This window comes from Thermobia domestica, chromosome 13, assembly GCF_964235325.1.
Source record: "Thermobia domestica chromosome 13, izTheDome1.hap1.1, whole genome shotgun sequence".
Taxonomy (NCBI): domain Eukaryota; kingdom Metazoa; phylum Arthropoda; class Insecta; order Zygentoma; family Lepismatidae; genus Thermobia; species Thermobia domestica.
The window spans coordinates 100,174,396-100,199,572 of NC_137466.1; the positions used below are offsets into that span (position 1 = coordinate 100,174,396).

Sequence of the window (25,177 nt, forward strand, 5' to 3'; positions counted from 1 at the left end):
GACATAGTGTGAATAGTTATCCTCAATATAATATACTTCACTAGCAATGGTTTTGTTCTAGCCTTCATTGTAGCACGCTTTAGGTAATCATTAACCTCCCTTACAAAATTCTGTCTGGCCCTGCCAATAAAACCTACAATATTTCAACGCTAAAGCGTCCCTTGATTTGTATTCTTTCGACTAAGTTTCGTACCATGGAATCACCACAACCATCGGTAATTAGTTTTGTCCTTGAAAAATTACAAATATTGTACGTGGTGATTTCTCAGAACATTTTCCGATTCCAATAATCTTCGCAGTTTCGTGCAGTAACAATCTTCTACACATTAGTCGAAAACAGCTCCGACTCTTCACGGAACACGAGGGGGCGCGGTGGCTCAGTGGTAGAGCGTTCGCCTCCGGTGCTTGGGGTCCCTGGTTCGATCCCAGCTCGCGCCGTGTGACTTTGTGGTGGACAAACACCGTGTTCATGGATTTTCTCGGGGTTCCCCGCTTCCTCCCACTCTCTCCATTCCACCATGTAATTTATTTCTCATCATCACCGTTTCCTTTAGCCTAACCGGCATTGCTGTGGGACGTAAAACTAAAGATTTCATTTTCTTCACAGAACACAAAATTCGGGCCCCATACTCCTTTCTGTTGAAGGTTCGCGTCTTCCCTCTAGGTACGGTCGCTACTTACATTTCCTACAGCAGTAGGTGCTACGGTCTATTCGAGACCATCATCGCTCAAGGAATCAGGTGTTTGACATCCAGCTTGACTTTTCTTTTGATGTTATTTACATGTGGATTTGCTTCGTTTCAATTATAATTGAAATCTCTATTACGACTATATCTCATCTACGCTAATGTTTCATAATTCTTGGTGCTGGATTGCGGTTATGATGCGTTGGTTTCAGATTCCTACTTCACCTTCTTTTACATTTATTTTAAACGTGATTCATTTCCTAACGCCCTTATTCCGTAGCGGTTTGTATAAATGCTATGCAAATTTTGTACTTTAGTTTATGATATAGCAGTGATAATTGATTTATCCGTATTTTGCGTTTCGTTATGTACCAGAATTTTTTGCGAAGTCTGGTACGGATTACGAGTTAGGGCTTAGTTAAAACCGATAATCGGTATCAGTGTTGAATTCAGGTATGTTTAAGGGGAGTGAGACCCCTAGAATATATATGTGCTCCCTAGAATATCTATATACATGCATTGAAATATTTACTTTTTTCTGTGTAATATTTTTTCGGAAATAAAAGTCTTAAAAGCAAAGATTCTTGTTTTTATAAAGAAAATTAGTTTCTTCTTTTGCCCAACCTAATTGTTCTCGTATAAAGTCGAAGTTAAATAAAAACTTGGAAAATAGATACAGAGGCACACAAACTCTTTATAACGTTGGTTACGGGGAAATGGCAATACTTTAGTTATTGCATTGCAACCGACCAGACAATAAGAAGTTGCGAGTTTTGTTGCGACAGATTCTTGCTGCTCTGCAATTTAGAACAGGGTCCTCTTAATTTTTTATTGCCTTCCTCTTATACGAAAGTCTGAATTCTTCATTGATCGGTATAGTACTCACAATTGTTTGTTGCAGCGTTTGTGTTGCTTTTTAGTGTGGAATGTTTTTCGTAGACTTCTGGGAATATCCACAAGGGCCTGTGAATCAAAGTAAAAAAATGCATAGAAAAATTATATGCGGATTATCGCAAACTAAAATATAAATTTTACCCTGCGTTGACGCAATCTTCTACGGATTAACGACTATGTCCTTAATTTTCTGTAATAAAAATAAATAAATAAATAAAAATAATGAATAACATGTTCTGTTTCAAACAAAAAGTTTATTTACGGTGATTGGCAACACTAAATTGAAGGAAATTTGTTTCTTATTAGTACTTGGCAACACTAACATGGAGGTTGAATTTGAAATTAGCAGAAGGTATTTGGAGTAGAATTTTGTCGGAATCATCTATGTATCTTAAGAAGAGATATATTATCGTGGCTTATTTTATATATAAGGTACGTATGTTTCTTTTACAGTATTATGTATTAGTTCATACAAAAGGAAAGGATCTGTTATGCGAAAGAATGTAACTCTATGACGTGCCTCTTTTGTATAAGAAGTTAGTATCTCTTGAGTAGATATTGTCAAAGTTTTAAAATGTGAACCGTAGCATACCCAATTCGTTTATATCTTGTTTAGTACGAATTCACTCATAAGGTAATCATTAACTACAGTAAACAAAGTGAAATTATGTACCTGAAATCCGTATAGTAACTAAGGATGCGCAACATTTTTAGTTAAGGGATCAACATATTTTTAAAATTTACCTTTCCATTAGTAATGTGTTATATTATTTTTGGAACAAAAATGTGTAAGTGATGAAAACATATACGAATATTAATCTATAACGTCCTTAGTAACATACAAATACATAATCTAAGGCCTATGTTTAGCAGAAGGGGTCCAGCTTTTTTCTCTAAAAAATATTACAATTTTGGTAATTTCTGTTCACATTCGGTTAGTTTAGGGTAGGTTAGGATAGGTTAGTTTGGTTTAGTTTATGTTATATTAGTGTAGGGGTTCCGCATAATATTCCAAAAAATGATAGAATTTCGCTTATTTCTACTAATATTAGGTTAGATCAGGTTAGCTTAGGTAGTTTATGTTAGGTTGGTTTTGGTTACGTTATGTTACGTCTAAGTACTTGCATCATTCATTTCTCCTGTAAATTTTGTGTTTTTCATGTGCTTCTGGACCCCTTGTACTAAACATACTCCTAATCCAACACGTAAGGTAAGTATGTTTGTCTTACAATGTTTTACGCTATTCTCGTTCATGTGTATACCCAGCGTCACTAACGTGTCTACTCTCTGTGGATGCATCCTTCTGCTGAGTTCCTACCCTGACTCGTTTAGATAACATTCGTGCTTTTTAGTGGCCACCTAGCACGAGTGTAGTATTTTTTTTGCACAATAGTTCTTATCGTGTACGTTCACTAAAGTCTTCCTAAAGTGAGTCTGCACAAAATGTAAGTCCACACTCTAAAAACTATTGTTTAATACGTATACTCGATTTACTGAAACAGAAGTATTTATGTATGAATCCGTACATTAAATATGCTTGCAAAAGATTTTTTCAATTGGTTGATCATATTAGATATAATTAGGTAAATTGAAATTTTCATTTAAGAAAATATTTTGTCGCAATATGGGTTAAGTTTAGAGTTACCCTTCCGCTTTTTATAAAAATGAGGAAAATTTACAGGAGAAATGAATTAAGAAATGATAATTTTAAGTGTTTATTTGATATTTAGGAATGTAAGTTCGGCAGGAGAGTTATGTTTAATACGAGAAAAGATATGTGGAAGTTAATACTATTTGCTGGTTGCGGAAGGTTTCAGCAGCATGGTACTTGTAAAATTTGGCGAATATGGCGAACAGGTATAACGGATGCGCAAAAATAATGAATAAAACCTTTTAAATTTTTGTTAAGTACACGGAGTACTTAAGTTAAGTGAAATGTAACAATTTTTAATACTTTAAGCACTGTTTTTTGTATGTTGCAAAGTCCGAGGGCACCTTCAGACTGGAGGGGCAACTCTAAACTTAAGCCGCAATATTTTTGTCTTCCTCAAATGTTCAAAGGAGAAAATCAAAAGTCATGTAAACTGACTAAACTGTTTTTGCCAAAGTAAACCTTCATAGCTTCTGTTTTAGTAAATATTAATTGGCTAAACTGCCGTAGATTGCGGCCCCGGATAAGGTCCACATAAGCCTCTTTTCAACGTTGTATTACTACTTATTTGTTCTTTCTTCAATGATGACTGTTTACTTTAGGTATCTTTTAGTTTCTCCCCCAATCGTGTTCATATAAGATTTACAGTGTTACTTGCGTCACGAAGTATAGATGAGCGAGTGAAGGGGGTTAGAAGCCCCGGAGGGCTCGTTTTCTACTTGTATTACAATTTAGACAAAACCAAGGTCCTCGGTTCTGAAGCCATGAAACTGGTTGTGAGAGATGCTAAATGCTATCCTTCACTTTTTTTCTTATTCCCGTGCTGACCTTTCGTCTGATTGTTTATTTTCCCATAAATTTTGTATTTCGGGGCTGCCATCTGCGGAAGTTAATCCTTTTAATTTTGTACGTTTGTCCTACGTTCATACGTAAACATTTATTGGAAACTAATTAGTGCCTTGTACGTTATAATAGGTTTGAATTTAGTTGTATTAGGAAGTGACATGACTGAAGGAGTTGCATTCGTCTGTGCATCTTCACTTTGGGAGGGTTTTTATCATTTTCCATATGATATAAATTTAGTTTCCGGACATATGCCATAAGAACTTCAGAGCAAGTAAGAAACCAACTTGTGCTAGGTGGTCATTAGAAAGCACGAATGCTGTCTGTTTGTGCCAGGGTGGGTGGAAGTTGGTGGGCCCACACCGACGTGTGTCCGTAGGGAGCAGCTGTGCATCAACGATGGTGAGTACACGTGTAGACTAAGATGTCACTAGCAACACTGGTTTAGGTCCAGTTAGTTGCTTTCACTCCTTACCACATTTATTGCATTGTGCTTGATTTCAGTAATCCGTGCCACTCCACGAAACAATAATTTTTATTTCTTTAACAACGAACGTTGTTATGAAAGTTGAAATATTAAAGTCACATCTTAGAATAAGTGCTCATTACATCCTAATGTCTGACGTGTACACGAATTACCCGAAAAATTTCCGATTCACCATTTCTTTCCTGTAAACTTTCCATTTTACTTCCGGAATTTTTTACCCCAGGAAGATCCATCATATTTATTTATTCTCCTAACAAGAAAAGATCATTCTTAGGTAGCAGGCTCAATATTGGACTTAAGAAGAAGTTGTCAAGTGCTATATATGGAGCATTGGACTGTATGGTTCAGAGACTTGGATATTACGGAAGTTAGGGAAGAAATATTTGGAGAGCTTCGAAATGTGGTGTTGGAGGAAGATGGAGAAGATAAAATGGACAGAGAGAGCAACAAACGAAAATGTTTTACAACGTATAGGAGATAAGATTACACTTCTGAACACCATTCTTCGTATTGGATTGGACACATCTTGCGAAAAAATTGTCTTCTTCACACCGCCATAGAAGGAAAGATGGAAGGGAAGCGTGGTCTAGGAAGAAAAACGTAGCTGATCGATGATTTGAAAAATAGAAGGAAATATTGGGAATTAAAAGAGGAAGCTGAAGATCGGGAAACGGGGAAGGAACATTTCCAGGCCCAAATCTAAAATTTAAAAAAAAAAAAAAAAAAAATCCTCATTAGTCCCAAAAGGCAGAATACTTAATAATAATAATAATAATGACCGATTCCATTTCAAATGCTCGCAGTAATAATAAAGCTGCTTCAATAACTAAAACAGTTACTGACATACCTGCACAGACTGTGTCTTCAACGAATTTATCTTTAGGTATGTTTGTTCCATGAACAATTTCAGCTCGATGATCTGGTACAAGCTGTGGTACCTCATTTCGGCTGCTATGAAATCCACTTCTTGAATCTGTAACAGTAGTGATTCGTCTTCCTATCGAATAGATGTTCCTTAAATGGTACGTTTAGCTACTCTAGTGACGCATGTCACTGGGGTTTCCCATAAAACACCCTCTCCCTTTTTTCGTGATCCCAATTTTAGCTCTATTTCTGGCCAAATACGCACTGCTCCTCGATAAACAGGATGTCTGCTACATACTGCCGTATAGTAGTACGTTCCAAATATGGTAAATTATCCACTAAGGGTGTACAATTTTCCGCCTCACATGTTTCAGCAGACTGACTTAGCAATCGTGGTAATTTTATGTAACTTTGGTAGTCCCAGGGATAGACCATGTTTGTGTCGTATTCTGTAGGAATTTGGTTGCAATTTGATGTCAAGCGGTGCAGTTTTGCAGTGTCAGTCTCTTGCCGCAGTACTTTGACCTGAAAGTTCTTAAGGAAGTTTTTATTATTATTATGAAATTTGTCGTTGTTTCAGTTTCGTTTTATGCGTAGTGTATTACGCAGATTTTTCGGTTTTTCACAACAGTAACAATTTTTCTTGTTGCAATTGTCGTCTGTCTAACTGGCTTGTTTTTGTTTGTCATTCTTTTCCAGAATAACTGAGAACATGTGGATTTCAGGGTGAATGTGCTACTATTATCAACTTACAGACAGATAAGAACACAAAGGATATAAAAAATATTTAATATTACGGCAATTAAAAAAAACTACATATTACATACTATATTAAGTGCGATTATCTGTGTGCACATGTAATAGGAATACATGCCCTACGCAATAACTTCGAGAGTTTGATAATTTCGTATATCAGCAGATATGTTTGGAAGTGTATTCATTATAGAATAGCAGAACAACAATTATTTTCAAAGGAACATAATGTAACCGCACAACAGTAAAATTATTGCTTCGAAATTATTTATATTATAGCATGGACGAACAAACCATGAAATCTTCCTGGGGGATTTCTCGGTACTGGGAATCTGTCATAATATAACGAATGAGAAAATCAGGTAAAATAATTTGGATCACTTGTTTTCTATAGAAAAATAAAACGGAACATTGACACAAAGTCATACTCATACTTCGATGAAAATCAATTATTACGAGCTCTGTGAAGACTATAAAATACGTATCTCCTCTGCTGCTATTTAATGGATCAAGACGAAATTTTCAGTTTAAGTTGAAGATAAAACAGAACACCTAAATACGTTTTATTCACCTAGTTAGCAGTTTTGCCGCGTAATAACTAAAAGAATCGCGAGAAGGGACTTTTTAGTGAAATTTTCTTAAATATCCCTCAATTAGTTTTCCTTTGTACACAGAAATGTTCCGTTCATAACGTAAACTGAAAGCCTACAGTCTTACAAATCGATCGAGGTATAACTTGTTCCAGTGTTGCACTAATGGTCTGATCTATGGTCATTTAAAGATATCCCATCGATGCCTTTAAATATACACGGGTGCTAAAGGGTTAAGGGCCCCAGGAACCCAGGTGTTGCACTTATATGTTGACCAACAACTATTTTTTGATTCTAAGGGCTCTAAGGAACATTTCTAATATATTGGCAAAAGTTCCCTAGAGGGGGATGGGGAGTTATCACCCCCTTGGCCCTTGGTCTATAGAATTATGATGAAGTTCAGAAAGTTGATTTGTATCAATATGATAATTTTTACGTGCGTTACAATTCGATTGGCAGTGTTGCCAATTGATAGAACTTTTATTTGTTTCCAAATAATACTACGTGGGTTTTATTTGATATTTGGTATTTATTAATGATTGTAAACATCACATGAAGCACAATTTTTCCCACATCACCACAGTTTTCGAAAACTTGCATGTATTTCATTAAAAGGTTTTATCCCGTGCGTTATTGATAGTTTGCAACAATAAGTGTGAATTTCACTTGATGTTTTCCATCATTAGTAAAACGAAAATGGGGAATATAAACTACGTCTGTGTAAGTTGTAATAATAATAATAATAAAATGAAGAAGAAAATTTATTTTTTTATTATTGCAAAACCTCTCGTAACTCCACGCATCAAGTTCGATCTTGTTCAAGAAGTTCTGCTGCAACCACGAAACAGTTTATTACATGATTCGGTGTCGTGAACATCGTCCTAGTGTTCTCTGGAACCGTGAAAATTGTTTTCACTGGTAACATGACATTGTAGTGCACTAGTTTCAGCGTTTGTGTGAATAACAATGAGAAGTCCTATTACAGTAAGGACCTGTTAAATGTGTTGATTATTCTAAAAGACATAAGAGGATTATGTGCAGAAAGAATTCTTGACAAAAATTTTATCTTCCGGTAAAATATATGTATTGCGTACAGCGCGTCTGCCAAAACGTAGTATTAGGAGAGGATGATCATTTGTGTAAAGGGTGCTTTGAATATTTACCGTGAACAACGTGAATCTGTGTGAGATATTTGTGACCACGGAAGGAGATGTAAATTTGAAATTATTCACCAGCAAGATAAAGAATTTGTTCCACTAAATGTAGATTTGGAAACCATTAACCAGCCAGTTAACATGTTAAACACGAATGTGTAGCCATTAAAACGGCCGTTATCGGTGAAACCTAGACTACGGTGAAGGATTCACCTCTCAAAATTTTTCATACTGCCTTTCAAATCGCGTTGTGTACAGGACACAAATAATCATCCTCCCCTAATAGTAGTGTCATTTGGAAACAAATAAAAGTTCTACCAAGTTGGCAACAGTGCCAACCGAATGGCAACGCACCTAAAAATCATCATATTGATACAAATCAACTTTCTGAACTTTATCAAAGCTTTAGCACACAGTTTCTGATTTAACGCGAAATATATATATTTTATTTTCTATTGTCCCGAGCCGATTTTGGGCCCCGAGCTGGAAACCCTGTAACTCGAAAACTAAGCGGAATTTGATTCATGTTTATAGGAACTATTCTACTGGATTTAATGTCAGGATTCATCACTCAAAATTTTCATACTTCCTTTCAATTCGCCTTGTGTATAGGATCTAAATGCCCATGGGAAATATTTACATTTCAAGTACAAAAATCAAAATTTCAATAATTGCGAATGTTAGGTGCTACAGCTGCATGAACAGTAAGCGGATTTTAAATACTTAGGTACTTCTCCAATACATGTAAAAAATTCAGATTTTTAAAAGGTGGGTTTTTTGAGAAAATGGCGACCAACAGCTTTTCATCATGCTATAATGTGGAATGTAATAATCAGAAACGTAAGTCCTTTACATTTTCAAGAGACCTTATAGAGTAGATGTCGATGCTAGAAGCAGATGGTTGATATTGCTCGTGAGGTCAGAAAAAAAATGTTTGAAGTTAGTAAAAATTTCACCAAAGTTGGCAACAGTGCGAGTGAATTGCGCCATTCCTATTGGACCAATAGACGAATTTTGGCCCTCCACCAAAACATACAAGTTTATACTCTTCCTGCTATTGCGATTATGTTACTAAGTACACTCGCTTCTCTACAATGACACTTTTTATTTGACATGTTTTTCTGTTTTTTGAGCAATCCGAGAGGAGGGCAGCCATTTTGGAAGGCTGTATATCGAAGAAAATTTTTTTTCAACAAAAGAAAAAATATTGTTCTACTAATTTTGTATGTAGTTTCTTATTTTAAAGAATAACTAAATCAGAGACAGTCGTGTGGACCACCCTGGACGTTTTGAAATAAAATCACCCTAATAAACTTTACATATTTCTGAAGAAACTGTCCGAGAGTTAGCCCAATTCACTATATAATAGGTTCAAAGACATGCAAAAAGATACGTTCCGAAGAAATATTCAATACTTTTCATGTGAATCAAGGGAAGGAAGTGCTTCTTTTTTTTAAAAAAAAAGCAGCACTAATTTTTTCTGATCAAACTCCTTGTCCATGATCGCAATTATTTTTTAGGAAACAATATTATATGTATATGCTATAAATTTTTAAGTGTCCCATAGATTAAGGAAACTATTAGTTACATTGATTACATAATTATATAGTTTTGTTCTTTCCTGATAAAATTCTATTTGATTTTGCAAATATGTTAAACAAAAGGCTAGGATTTTCATTTGACACAATATAATATATTTTTCAAACATTATATACATTTCTTACGCACCTTAATTATACCATTTCATACTTTCGATTACTCACTAATTTAGAAGTAAAGATTACGTGAAAGCGTGATACAAGCGTGCTCTAATATTAAAAGTAATACACATGGACAAAGGCCACACTGTTCACCTAATTGGAATTTAAGGCTTTTTTATTTTATTTTATTTATTTATTTATTCATTCAAATTTTATTTGTTCAAATTTTATTTCTATCTCCAAAAATAAGGGTAGTTAATTAGAGGGTTAAAATCGAAAACTAATATTTTCTCGGAAAGGTCTCTGACGATTTTGTTTCTATTTCATAAAGCAATGCTACTTCAGTTTCACTAATCAGGAGGTCCAAATTAGATAATACCTAATTTATTGGATTAATTAACGGGAATTCTTTGTGATCTCCATCTAATTTCAAATGTAACATGATGTGTTATATATTTTAAGAAAATATATTGAAATTGTATGGCAATATAGTGTAATGTAAATTTTCTGTGCTTTTTCTTTCAGAAAAGATGACTCCGAATGCTTCTTTAATAGTATCAGACATCAAGCAAGGAAATGTGAAAGATGCATTGTCTGGGATTAAGGTACGTTTATATAATTTGTGTGAGTACAATAGACTTTACAACTGTGAATATTGTTCAACTTAGATCATGTAATAGCTATGTAAATGATTATTATAACCGTTCTGATTTTCATAGTACCGAACGATAGTTACTGTTTAAATATTAAAATTTACGTTTGAAGGTTGTTTTTTAAGAGATGTTTCTTCCAGAAGTAAGAATTTACTACAGTGGAGGAGCCAGGGAAAGCCAGCAGCATTCCCACAGGATGAAAATTTCATAATCGCATAAGAAACAAGAAAAAAATTTGCTTCAATTTCATTGTTTAAAAGTTATAATTTGGCTGTCTTTCAAAAGAGCTAAATTAGATATTTACTCTTCAGTATCTCAAGCTCATTTCAAACTGGCCGCAGTATTTAGTTCAATAGCAGAGTGAACCTGACAAACAGTAATTGCTGACATGCTTTAGGGTGCATTTTTCTAAATAAACTCTTCCCTGCATCGCGAATGTTTCTCTTTAGATTTCCATTTTCACGATATTTCGGTTATTTCTGTGACCATGATCCATTGTGTATGCGATGTGAGCGGAAACTCACTTGAATTCCATTCAAATATTTCTGTTCTTTGTCCTTTAAATTAAAAACAGACCCGTATATTCAATACACCGCTGGGCACGTGCAACCAATCCTAGCATACAGTTTTGAATGTCCTTTTTCGAAATTGCCTCAATGACCCTCGTCACGGCAGAGTGGATGTGTGTAACATTGTCAAAATATTTCCCTCATTACCAATTTTAATTTTGGAAATAAGAAATAGTCACACAGCGGTAAATCAGGCGAATATGGAGAATGTGGAAGCACACAGATTTGTTTTTTAGCGAAAAAGTCACGAACTCCGACTGTTCTGTGACATGGTGCATTGTCGTGCTATAAAGACCAACTGCCTGGTTCTCGATATTCGGGCCTTACGCGAACGATTTACTTCCACAAACGCTCCATTACACCTGGATAAAATTCACCATTAACAGTTTGACCCTGTACAACGAATTCCCGAAATATAATACCTTCGGAATCGTAAAAACAAATCAACATTGTCTTTTCATTTGACTTTTGAAAACGCAATTTTTCGCTTTCGGAGAACTTGGGGACTTCCATGTAGCACTTTGGCGTTTTGTTTGCGGGTCGTACTTGAAGCACCAAGTCTCATCACCAGTAACAATCGATTCCAGGGATGTTTTATTTTATCTGGCTGTTTTAATCAGGTCCTTGCAATGTTCAACGCGAGCAACTTTTGGTCGTCAGTTAAAGTGTGCGGAACAAATCGAGCACAGACTTTGCATTTCTTTAAATCCTTTGTCAAAATTTCGTGAATCACGTCTTTAGTCTTATGTAATTCCTCCGCCATCCATCTCACAGTCGAATTCGCATCGTGGGCGATCATTTCATGCACTTGTTCTACCAACTCACCACGATTTTTGTTTTTCGGTCTGCCTGGCTTTGGGTCGTTTTGCAAGGACTTCCGACAGTCCCGCAATCGCGTATACCACACGAACACACGTGTACGAGATAAGCACTCATCACCATACACTTGTTTCCTCATTTCTATTGTTTGTGTAAACGTTTTACCTAGCTTGAAACAAGATTTAATATTGGCTCTTTGCTCCATTATATTTTTGTGACCAGGTGACACCAGATGCACCTATGTTTCTTGCTATAACTTAACAGTCTGTTAATCGGTTCTCATGATTGTGGTCTCGTTTTGTTGAGCAGATATCCAGCTTTCCGGTGATATGTTGCTTCAATAGATGGCGCTAGTGGTTATCTGTAAAGAAAAAAGTTTCGTTATTTTTCCGACATACTGTGTTTCAGAAGCCACACACTGTCAATTAAATTCAATACTTGTAATTTTAAGTTTATTCACTTCACTGAACGAAAGCTCCTTTTTCTCAGAAGTTATGGAAAAATTTTTGATATCACTTACCCTCAAATTCACTTAGAAGAATTATGTAGTTTCCATGGCAATTATTTCTTTGCGTATTAACAACTTTCTTCAGTGAAATACTACTTACCTTGTCAGTGTAACTATATGTCAAAAAGTCATATAATTTAAAGTGAAGTGAGAATCAACATTAAAACAAACCAACCTCAAAAGTGTTTTTATCTCGCTTTCATCTTAGTGAAGTTATCGATCAAATCCTCGAAATCAAGAGAATAACTCATTTCACTCTCAATAGACATCAACGCGAGATCGGAAATCTGCTCTTGTCCCATTGTAGCACTAAGTTTGTTCTTGATGAGGGTTAGTGTTGAAAATCCTCTCTCAGCTTCGCAACTGATCATTGACATCGACAAGAAGATCCAGTGCACAATTATGTTGGAAGAATATTCTCAGTGCCATTTCCAACCATTAATTTTGTATATTTCAATAGGTAAAAGATTTTTAAATTCTTATTGAAGTGCACGATTTCACACAAAGATTTTCCTAACGTCTATTTCCTGATAAAATAGTCCACTTGGCTCGGTACGAAAGACAAACAATGGGAAAGCTTATCTTCTATCCTTTTTTTCGTATTTAGTGTAATTATGTGGCATGTTTGGTCCGGAGAAATTATAAAATTTAAGAAGTGCAGGTGTCAGACAATTCTGCATGATTTCATAATTACAGTACTTTGATATTCGATCATATTGTTATAAGAAAATGCTGTTTTCTTCTTTCCAGAAACTCCTAAAGGGAACTGATGCCTCTGTGTCTTCAGATGACAATAAAACAGTATTCAGCATTTTGAAAGAACTCTCACGCTTTGTTTATGAAATCAAAGATGAAGAGAAACCCTCAGTTGATATTGACTCGGTGTACCAGTTGGCTTATACGTGCTGCAAATATCTGCATGACAACGATGCTTGTCAAGCTAAAGAAGCACATTTCTTTGTTTCCTTGTATCATATTATTTACTACGTGGGTAAAGAGGTAAGTTCTGTGTCTCTATTACAATACTATCTAAAGTCAAGATATAGAATATGCTGTTAGTTGAGATGATAAAATTTTGTTAATGGATGCTATAGGGTATTGTATCTATAGTTAAATAACAGGCACTCATCATGTATTCAAAAGTGATTAATTCTTCTTTGTATAATTTTGACCCTCTCTGGAACCTTTTTGAGCAATATTAGCTGTAGGTGCTCTTTCCTTACATTTTCATATTTGAAGAGAATTTTCCTGAGGACATGTGAGGGTCTACAAGAGTTACTAGAGACTTTTCGAACGATCCTATGTTCTTCAGAAATCAGGAAAATTCTTTTACACCCGCGTTATAACCTTATGATACTTAATATTATGTGGTAGTTACAATAAATTTTTATTATGTTATTAAAATAACAGAAATTCGTCGTAGAAGGAAACATGTACAAGCAGCCATCAACTTCACTATCCTAGCAGTTGGACACCTGCGGTTGCTTCGAAACTGTCCAAGTTAGAGGGGTGTCCAAGATAAAGAGGTAGAGGTTTATATGATGGCCATGTTAGAAGAAAAGCATCTTACATGACTGCATGCATCAATACAGCTATATTGTAAGCAGAACAGTACTTACACATCATGTTGATATTGTTGAATATCTTTAAAGTGTCTTTATGTAGAAACACATCTTAAATTGAACTATGCAATATAATATAGAACACAATGCAGTTCATAATGTAGATACGTATCTTAGCAGTTCACTAAGATGTTCCACTTGCAGAGATTTTTTTGCGCAACAAAGACGAAAAATGATCACCATATCATTCACTTCTTCGTATGGTATTTTACATACCCATTTCCTTCGAGCGCTACAATCTCGTTCCCATGATTTTACAATAACGTTTTTGTTTCTATTAATGTTCGATATTGTCGATTTTGAAATCCGAAATTCAGCTGCTAATTTCCTACGGCAGTCACCGTTATTCAAGTGATCGATTACCTTTTATTTTTTCTTCTAGTGTAGTTTGTTCAGCTTCCGCTTACTCATTTTTACAATGTCAAACATCTGCTGACATCGATCACCACAGACAAAACTGTAATGTTTAGTTTCTACAGAATAAGGAATGTATTACTGGCCACTCTACCTGTCACCCTCCATCTGTTCTCGAACTTTTATTGTTTTCTCAGGAAAATAGGTCATCTGTTCTTCCTCACCCACCATCTCTTCTCGGAATTCCAGCAATCTTATCTCGTGAATCATCAGAGGATAACCTTTTGTCAACAGTTCATTAATTCTCTCTTACCTGGTGGTGTATCTTTTAGGTGTCCAACTTAGTTTCAAATGTGTGTGTCCAAGATGCAAGATAGAGGGGTGTCCAGCAGGATTGGCAAAAGCCATGTTTTTTATTGAAAAAAACAAAAAACCCGGCTTCTTGGTTTAAACCAGGTTTTTCTGGTTTAAATAATTTGCTCTATGTGTTTATATCACATGGACAGAAATAAGTTTGCTTTCGCCTTGGTGTTATTATACAACAACCGGGTTATGCTGGAAGGGGTTACATAAGCTTAAAGCGAAATCCAAACCGCTTCTCGGCTTACATCCGAGAGAAATTGTCCTCCATCTGAACTCGAAACCGGGATTTACTGGCGATACGTCTGCGGACTCACCCACAAAGGACTCCTGATAAAAATACGTTGTACTGATCTTAACATACTTGTTAATTTAATCATCAAGAGTCATTTCAGAAGGACAAAAAGATAAACAGTTGCACAAGTGAAACCATTATACAAAATTACATATGGACAATTTCAAAATACTGCAGAGTACAGAATGCCTGTTGTTTTATAAAGAAGCCAAGGTTGCTTAAATATATTGATAGAAATTGGCAAAGTTTATCAACTGCCTACGCAGTTTCCAACATCAGCTTGGATTTGACCTTGTTTTTATTTTATTGAATGATATCTACCTACCTAATTTGTAATTTAATACCTCAGTTTTAGCGTAGTGATTATGATACGTTGACCTTTAAATTTTATATACGAATACATTTAAAGTAATAATAGGATTTTCCCAATGGCTGAGGCGGGAGTTTCCCGATTTATATATAATTGTATAATGTTTTTACTTGTGTAACTGTTTTGTCCTTCTGAAATGAGGCCTATGTAAAGATCAGTACAACGTATTTTTATCAGGAGTCCTTCGTGAGTGAGTCGGCAATCGCATTTGTAACCAATTAGTCCCGGTTTCGTGTTGAAATTGACAATTTTTCTTGGATGAAGCCGAGAAGCGGTTTGGATTCCGCTTTTAACATATGAGACCCCTTCCAGCATAACCTTGTTGTTGCATAATAACACCAAGGCGAAACAAACTAATTTCTGTCCATATCTAATATAAATACATAGAGTAAATTGTTTAAACAAAAAAAAAAAAAAAAAAAAAAAGGTTTAAACAAAAAAAACTGTTTTTTTGGTTTTTTCAACAAAAACCATGGTTTTTGCCAACCCTGAAAAGTATACTTAATACTTGACTGAGAGTTGTTTTTAAAATTTTCTTGCAATTGGGAACAATGTTTTATCATATTTTCCATCAAGTCTTTTGGTGACACAGTCTCATCATCTTCCATTTGATTCAAATTCGGTTCTCTCAGCATTTTCCTTTTTCTTCCTTTCAATTACCTTAATAGCATCTTCACTTTCGGCAGCTTGCCTTCTATCCTTGTCTGAATCGCTATTACTCTGTGCGCCTCGTTCCTTCTTTCTTTTTTCATCTTTCGTGTGTCTACGAGTCCTCTTAATTTTCTTTTTATTGGTCTCTTCTTCAGGTATTGCTTTAACCTCTCCTTCTTTTTTTCTTTCTTTTCGCTTTCACTCTTGTCACTTTTTCTAGATTTTCGCTTTCGTTCTTCATGGTTATTTTTATTCTTCTTCCTCGATCCTTCTTTCATCTCATCCTTTCTATTTTCCTCGTCGATACTGTTTTCAGCAATGGTTTCAGAAATTTTCTCTTTCACTGTTTCTGTATCCATTGATATTAGATGTTTCGTTTTCTCTACTTCTTTTTCCTTCTGATTACACGAATTACACATCCATACGACCGACGGACAAGAAAATGATACCATTCTTTACACTGATAACATTGTATCACTTTTCTTTTGTCTGCTGCTTTCATAATGTCCTCTGTCTTACAGCAAACACAAGAAACATCTTCGCTATCACTACTACACTTTGACATATTTCTCTTATTTCATTATAACTCAGAAGAGTCTCCTCCTCTTCCCTTTTCTTCTGTCTACCATCTTTTTCTTTCTTTTATCTTTCTTCTATTGTACACAGAAATTTAATCACGTTACTCTCACATCATCCCTTTTCTCTTGTTGTAATCAGAACAAAATCCTGTTGACCAAATTTTAAGTAATACTCCTGGATGGAAGTTACCAAGCTTATGAGATACTCTCTTTTGTAACTTCTATTTGAGTATTATTCTGATGGATTGAGTGCAACAAATGTAATGCACTAACTTCTAACCCTGTCGCTGAAAGTCGCTAAAATATAACTATAATATTTATCTTTATGGCGTTGCTACAACTAAATATTTGAATCTGAATAAAGAGGTTGTTACATCCATCGTAAAGACGAAATATACTACTTTTTTAAGTAATCTGTTACTTATGTGGTATGCATATTGCGCGTCGACGCATAAAGATGTCATCAGGTATACCATTAAATTCATTGGCAATACATCCACATCAAACAACAGTTCTAGGTTACAAACTGTGATAAAATTTTACATTATACCCTCATTTACACGATGGAAAAACCATTTAATTTTGACTTAGAAGAACTCAGTTAAAGGTCTTGGCCCTGCGCAGTGGAGTCGCCACCCATTCACTCCTGGAAACGGGAAAGATCAGAAGAAAATCAAGATTAGGGTAATGTGAAGAGCAACACATTTCGTATAATATCATAACCAAAAGTAGTAAACAGAAAAATCTTGCTGTAGCATTATACTAGAATATCTACGATGTTAACTTATTAGAAATAATCCAGAGAACTAAAATAATTTCAGTGGTAACGTTTACTTTATTATCAGTTTATAGTTTTACTCAATAATATTTCATATTTTATAATAATAATATAACAACAACATATAGTGATAGGTTCTTCTCGATATACGAACTCAGGTTAAGTTTATTACATTAGTTGTTTCATATAATTATATACGTATATTGTATATAAGTCTTCTTGTTTCCTTCATTTTCTGATCCTAGGCGCAGATTCTTTTACGTAAAACCCTCAACGGTATTTCATTGTGTGGTGAGGATAAATAATATATTAATTACCATTATATTTTCATTATTTAAATCCTATTCATAATTAAATTTCTTATTTACCATATATACTTATTTTCTTTTCTTCTATACATTTAATAAAACTCACTTTATCTCAGGTTAACTAAACTCCTACCACAATGATCTACTATTAACATTTCTGCAATTAATAATACACGTACTTAAGATGCAACATCTATAACTTATAACGATTCTAGGATCATGTTTCGTGTAGGATCATACTTCTCGAAGTTTTATGTGATATATTCTCAGAAAACATTATAAATATACGACTTTGAGTTCGTGGAATCCCATTATAAAACATCTAAACCGGTATTATCAAATCATTTTGTAGATATATCGTTAGGTTAATTTATCATAATCAGCTTAAAAAGAATAGACCAAGTTTAAGAAGATTTTTTATAACAACATAAATTTTGAATTTATTGCTTCAATTTATATTATTAATTATTTAATTTCTTTTCTAGAAATTTGGTGGACGATGATGGTAGGAAGAGGGAGTCTCCCCCGAATAAATTTTATTCTAGCACTTCATTCTTTATTGTTTTCTTTCCTTCTCCACAAAATTTATAATTAATTATTTCTAGTTTACCTGGTATCGTTATCTTAATTCTCAAATTGTGCGCTAAATAATTATATATATATATATATATATATATATATATATATATATTAATAATACACATCAACTTTTAAATCTTTAAGTTAATACACTTATATATCTTCTTTTCAATTCGAAAACATTTGTTAATTTTCTGTAGATTTCAGTTTTAACATCTTGAGATGCAGATTAAAATCCAATTTTAAAATCCTGGGATACGGATTTAAATCCGAATTGCAGTTTACGAACATCTAGTAATGCGCTAGGTACAGGTATATTTTAGTGGCGCATTACAACCAGCTTTTTTATTCCCTGAACAATCATCTCCGTAGAAAGTCCTTTTATAATGGAAAAGACCTGTGGCATATACTCACAGCCTCCTTTGCGTCCAAGACCCCCACTTTTATCGTCAGAGCATTGCGCAGCTGCAGAAACGTTGGCAAAGGGTGCCGGATGTTTTTGAAGTCGAGATTACTTCAACTGTGTGTGTCTGTCTGTTTCTGACAATCACAAACGGCAAGAACTTTTTTTGGTTATTTTGTATTTTTTAAGAATGTATTTCAATATTAAATGTAATTACTAACTTGTACGTAGAAATATAATACCTTGTATTGGCCTGAATATAGTACGATATTTTTCGTATAAGTGTAATTTCTTAAAAATCATGTTCGCATTATAATCGCATCTAAACCTTTACACTTTGAACAAAAAAGCTTATTTTATTCCACGTAGGGCTGTACCATCTATGCAGCCGTGATGGCTCAGTGGTCCTGCCTGGTGCGTGAGGCGTCTGGTTCGATCCCAGCTCTATTACGTGGGCTTTATGGTGGACGAGCATAGTGTGCATGGGTTTTCTCAAGGTTCTTCCATTTCTTCTCATAACCTTCATTCCATTATTTCATTCATTATCATCATCATTCTCCCTTAGTTTCGGCGCATAATCGTGAGACTTAAAACTGGAAATTTTATTTCATTTTGTATCATATATGTATCTTTCGCAAGGGTGCGTGACTCGTGGCTCTTCAAGGTCCGACGTATATACGAAATAGATAATGGTTATGTGGTAGTGTGTCGTATTGTGGTTCAATTTGATGGACACCTAAAATTTGCTGTAGATGTATTTCCAGTACTCTTTCACGGGGTACTCAAATCGATCCAAGTATACGATCAGAAGGGCTTTAACTTGGTAAGTTTTCCGTTACGTATTATTTTCAAAGTACGTATTTGTAATATTTTGTGCTTTTGTATTTTCATTTTTCCATTGAAATCATCTCAAAACTTGAGGTCGTATTATTTTCGAAGTTAGTCGGATATGCCTTATTAAGTCGAGGTCGAATACATTCAGTCTAATACGGTGTTTATGTCCTTCTTAATATGATTTTATTGTATTCTATTATGTTTGTTTATTTACAGGATCGGCTTGAAAACATATTGAACTTGAAGGAGTTCATGAACGTTCAGAAAACCGACCAGACGATAAAATGTGTGTTCGCTAACTTACGTAGCCTTTTAATAGCGAAAGGAGACAAGTTAGTGAAGAACGATAATGACTTAACAACTGCCTTACGTGTGTATAAGGAAGCCATAAAATGTTCTTTTCTGTCAGATACCAAGTTGTTGGTTAAATTTTGTAATTTAGTTCTTGGTTATGCGTCCATGTTTGAAAGCAGAAAGCATGATAATGAAGAAATAACAGAATTTTATTTCGATCTTCTGACTTTTATGAGCAAAAATATTGATAGTAGCATCAGCTGTGATCCTGATGTAACTTACAATGATATTTTCACATCATTGTTGAAAGTTCTGGTGTCTGTTGTGAAATGTGGAGTTAGAACAAAGAATACTGATAAAATAGTTAAATTAGTACAGTGTATTATACAATCTGTACGATCTTTATTTCCGTTGGATGGTATATACGACAAGGCCATGATGTCGTTTCTAAAGATGTGCAATATTCTCAATATTTATTGTGGCAAGAATCTTCATAACATGAAGAATGAACTACAGAATTATCACAGAGATTGTTCACGCTATTTTAGTCAAGAAATGAAGCCTAGTGAAAGTGATGCTATTATTACATTCTCTATATTTGTAGTAACTTTAGTGAGTGAACTAGTCAATTTAATAAATGTATCAGGGTACGAAGATTTAACAACCTTCATCTTGCATGCAGATAATTATCCACATCTTGTTACTGTGCTCTTTATGCATGCTTATTTGCTTAAACAAGAAATCTCAGACTCCAGAATTGTGTTTCAGCAGACACGTTATATGTTGAATGGAAGTCCAGGCTCACTTTACACCTGGAGTGTAATATTGCAATTAATGCGTCAACATCTTGATTTTAATAGAGACTCACAATCACACACAACAAACATTCTGCGAATTGGCAAAGAAATCATTGGGTTTCTTTCAGAACTTCGAGTATGTGACAGAGCAGGCCTGCTGAACGCATGGACAATATATGGTATGTTTGATTATTCTTTATTTTTAAACCTACTGTAGCGCGCGGAACATGTTAGTGAAAAACAAAGCACACTAACCAATTCCACCAGTGAATCTTCCAAATGTATTTGCACTTGGTAGGCTCACTCCTGTCTGTTTTATATGTTTATTTATTCAAAATTGTCTGAGAAAGGGAAATATAAGATTGAGAAACTTAATAGGCTAGTTTTATAAGTCAGTACAAAAAAGAGTAATAAGATTAAACGAAATATTTAGCATAGCACACCACGGTGACTTCAGGTATCCACGAACATGTTTTTAAATAGCTAGATGAAGTTAGATTATCGTAATGTACTGTTCTACTATTCGTGATAGTTATTATTTTTTATTCTACAAATCTTCAAAAGACTACCCTCTTAAGTTTACCAATTCCATACTCCTTCATGTTTTTCTTTATGAACTAGAGAAAATTGACAATGAACTACTGAATTCAAGTTCTTTTGGGAAATTTATGAAGTAAGGCGGAGTTGGTAGGTGTTTTCTTTATATTCTTTATTTATTATTGCGTGAGTTGATAAGTTTTCATAATCTCAAATTATTTTGTAAATTAAATCTTTCCTTGAAAAGAAAATACACAGATGTCCAAAACTTAAGCATAATGCAAGAAGTTGCACGTAATGTCCGGAAAGGCAATCGCGAACACAGAAATTGTGGTAGATGGAATGTATTGCTTGTGAGGAGCATTGAACCGGATGTGGCAAACGTCCGCCTGACATCCTATGGGAAGAAAGCGAACACTAGTGCTTGGATTCGAAATAGGCGCATTTCGTGTGTGCAGTGAGTGGAGGGTACTGGTAAGTTGAATGTGGCAATAGGTTAATGGAATATGGCACAAAGACGTCATTTGGGTGCATATACCAAAGGCCGGATCATCGGGCGCTTGGAAAAAAGTGACACACAGACAGCAGTAATACGAACCATCAATGTGCTACAAAGTGTCGTGTCTAAGTTGTGGAAACCATTTATCGACACAGGAGACATCAGCTGTAGGTCCGGTGGAGGACATCCACGAGTGACAACTCCACAACAGGACCGATACTTGTCCGTAACTGCGCGTCAGAACCCGACCATGCCCACAAGGAAACTGCCAACAGAGCTTGCAGCCGCCTCAGGACTGAGAATGTCACGCCATACTGTGTGCCGGAGACTGAGTGCCAGTAGTCTGTATGACCGACTACTAGCAACATGCGTTCCACTGACTCAGACACACAAAAGGACCCGTTTACAGTGGTGTCGAAAACATCACCAGTGGACCCAACGAATAGGGCCACGTACTGTTCACACATGAGTGCAGATTTAGTTCCCAAAGCGATTCCCATCGCACTCTGATCTGGCACGAACCGGGAACTCGTTTACATCCCAAGAACATCGTGGAAAGGCATCGGTATGGTGGTAGTGAAATTCTGGTTTGGGCAGGCATTATGATGAATGGTCGTACTGACCAGTACATCTTCAAGGCTGGTCCATCAACGGCAGAGGTACAAAGACTAGGTTCTGCATGTCCATATGCGGCTTTTCAGGGCCGCACTTGGCTCACAGAAACTGACAATGCATGACAATGCCCGTCCCCGTCGAGCCAAACTGGTGGAAGAATGTCTAGAGACGGAAGATATCCAACATATTGAGTGGCCAGTGCGACCTCCTGATCTAAACCCTATTGAACATGATTAGGACGCATTAGGAAGATTTATTGGAACCTCCAGCCGCCTCCAAGACACACCAGGAGCTCTGTACTGCTCTTCATGAGGAATGGAATTAGGTACCCCAAGAGCTCTTTCATAACCTGATCTTGAGCATGGAACGTCGTTGCCAGACATGTATGACTATTCGGGGCGACCATATACCATATTAACCTGTTTTCGATGCAGCCAGTGCCTCACAGTGTTTTTGTGGTATGAGTATTTTGGTACAAAGTTTTGAGTTTGTGTTGTGTGACTCCTTCTGGCATGTTTTCCTTCAAGTTTGGCCTGTTCTGTGGTAGTGTGGCCTTTAAGTGTGATATGTTGTTATGGTGGTTGCATTTGGTGTGACTTCTTTACGTTCTTCGTGCCCTATATACTCGAACAGTCATTATGCTTAAGTTTTGGACACCTGTGTATATAAATAGCACTTTTCACAACATATACATTGTATTCTCGGTAATAAACCGGTTAAATCATGGAGCTCAAATGCAGGAAATTATGCCTCAAATTTTAACTGGTCACTTATTTCTTCTTTCTTACTATTCATTGATCGTTTATATGTATTTCTCTTCTTTTTTTATTATTTTTATTAATCTTTGGCACAGGACTGGATGTATAAAAAAGTTTGTAAAGTCTCCTGACTGGCTTTGACATTATCACATTTAATCCAAGTGAGCAGCAATGAAAATATTATCATAAGTGAACATTGAAAGTATTACTACGTGAAAAAAATATAATCTCTCATGGTTATCATGAGGCTAAATTAGGTGGATGATAAATGTAAATAGTCGATGGTTAACGAATAGTGAGAGGAAAGAAAGACACCCGAGAAAACATATCTGTCTGTCTGAGTATTCTGCCCGAAGGCAAGTTTTAGTTCACTTATCCTAACGTAGCCAGGTAGTCCTGCCAAACAAGTTAGGCAATGGTAGCGTGGCCCTCTTCTTCAAAAAGGGACATGGCAAACTGGTAATTACGAGCTATATTAAAGGATCAAGTTGAGAATTGTGATTAGAGATATGTAACAACTGTGAATTAATTACACAGATAGTCGTTTGTACACGACAGTCATGTTGAAGTTGGCGTGAATATTTCAACTCATAAATTGGATCATGAAATTTCCTGTTCTTTGACATCTAACCTTTTTTTTTTTTTATTCTGTACAAAAGCTTGCAGGGGCGGGGATTATTATTAACTTGTAGAATTGTGTTAACAATTAGTGAAATTACATATCTTCATGTGTAAATTTTCAGGAAGCTCCTCTTAACTTGATTTATCTGATTAAAACTGATGACTTGTGACTTAATTAGAATTTGTACTTTTTCATTGAACACTTCATCAGTCGTGAACAATGGAATTTCTTTTAAATTTTCTATCCAGTTGATGACATGTAATATTATATGCAGTTCAACTTGTCATTTATAAAATCAAAAGCTTAATTGCTTTCTAAAACTTTCTTCACAATTACACTAAAAGTTCTTTAAAAAATCGAAGTTTGTTCACCTGAGTGGTGCGTCGTGACATTTTAAAATAACTGCGATATTTCGTTCACTTTATTCCTGTTAACATTGAAGAGCATGTTATTATTCTGGAATTATTAATTGAACTGCTCTATTCCGTATTTCTTTCTTTCTTTTCTTTTTTTTTTTTTTTTTTTTTTTTTTTTTTGCAAGAAAAGAACATCTTTATCACATAAGTCAAAATTAATTATCTTTGAAAGCAGGTCTTCTTCTGAAAACGGGATAACTTAACTGTCAAACATTGTACGAAGAATAAGGTTGACATCGTTGTTTAACAAGAGAAACAGAGATGAGAGCAGCCTTAGGTTTTTTTTTTCTTTCTTTATTTATTTCTTCAAATGGCACGACGCACCTCTCAGGTAAACAGACTTTGTCTTTTTCAAAAAAATAATGCATTGAAATGCAATTCTTCTTCAGCACAAAATCTCTGATTTTTAGTTATTCCGCTTTTAACATACTATGTACATAAATCTGTCTTTGTTGTATAATTTGTCACTATTGTTTTTCAGTGAAATTTATATGAAGAGAGTCTGTAAGTTCTAAATATATATTTTTCATAGGTTCAAAATTCTGGAATATGAGCGTGTATTACAACAAAATTGGCCAAATGGAATCCTGTGAGGTATTAATGCGTATCTATTGCCGGTATTTATGCTTGCTTACTTCCACAGATATCATAAAGGTAAGTATTAATTCTGTGTCTAAAAGACGTTGTATAAACTAACAAGGAAAGGACATGAATCTGTCATCCGGACATCCGAATCAAACCTAGTTCATTCGATACACATAACAAAGATACATTCATTAACAAAAAAATTAGGTGCCATGGACAACGGAGTAAGTCCCTGGGGCCCATTAACCTTGTTAGTATAAAGAAAATCGTAGACACGCAGTGAAATAGCTATAGCATCAACACTGTTCATTGGAAAGTCATGGTTTATAGTTCATTCTCTTCAGCATTAAACAAGCTTTCTAGAGGTGCTATAATCCATGAGCCAGACCTCTAAAATCCGGTCAATGGTACCATTCGGGGGGGGGGGGGTGGCAAAATCCCCCAATACTTTTTTAACAGATACGTAGTCCAGTATGTCAAAACTGCTTGGTGGACTTTCGTCCGGCACAGCTTTATGCAAATATGACGTCATCAATATGGCCGCCTACTGATTTCACCATAGCAACTTTAAACGATTATAATTACACTATCGTTCAAGATAGAAACTTAATTCTTGCTTTATTATCGAGAATATACTCCAGGAATACATTTTAACACCAAAACGTTCCTAATCGTGGCCGCCATTTTGAAATATAGTGCCTGAAAGTGGAGAAATGTCATGGTCACACATTCAATCGCAACTTTTAATGGC

The 25,177-nt window shown here is 35.3% G+C and overlaps 1 protein-coding gene and 1 non-coding gene across 2 annotated transcripts in view; both read left to right on the forward strand.

Annotated features, from left to right (window-relative positions):
* Window positions 1-366: 366 nt before the first annotated feature.
* On the forward strand, window positions 367-438 carry TRNAR-CCG (transfer RNA arginine (anticodon CCG)). Its single transcript has one exon. It is a non-coding gene; the product is annotated as a tRNA-Arg (tRNA).
* Window positions 439-1,865: 1,427 nt separating this feature from the next.
* LOC145668391 (uncharacterized) overlaps window positions 1,866-25,177 on the forward strand; it is a 65,650-nt gene continuing 42,338 nt past the window's right edge. Inside the window, exons 1-5 of the mRNA XM_081736179.1 lie at window positions 1,866-2,012; window positions 10,148-10,227; window positions 12,922-13,170; window positions 19,520-20,573; window positions 24,374-24,495. Of these exons, the coding sequence (XP_081592305.1) occupies window positions 10,153-10,227; window positions 12,922-13,170; window positions 19,520-20,573; window positions 24,374-24,495 (1,500 nt within the window). The 5' untranslated portion in view covers window positions 1,866-2,012; window positions 10,148-10,152. The remainder of the gene's footprint in view (window positions 2,013-10,147; window positions 10,228-12,921; window positions 13,171-19,519; window positions 20,574-24,373; window positions 24,496-25,177) is intronic.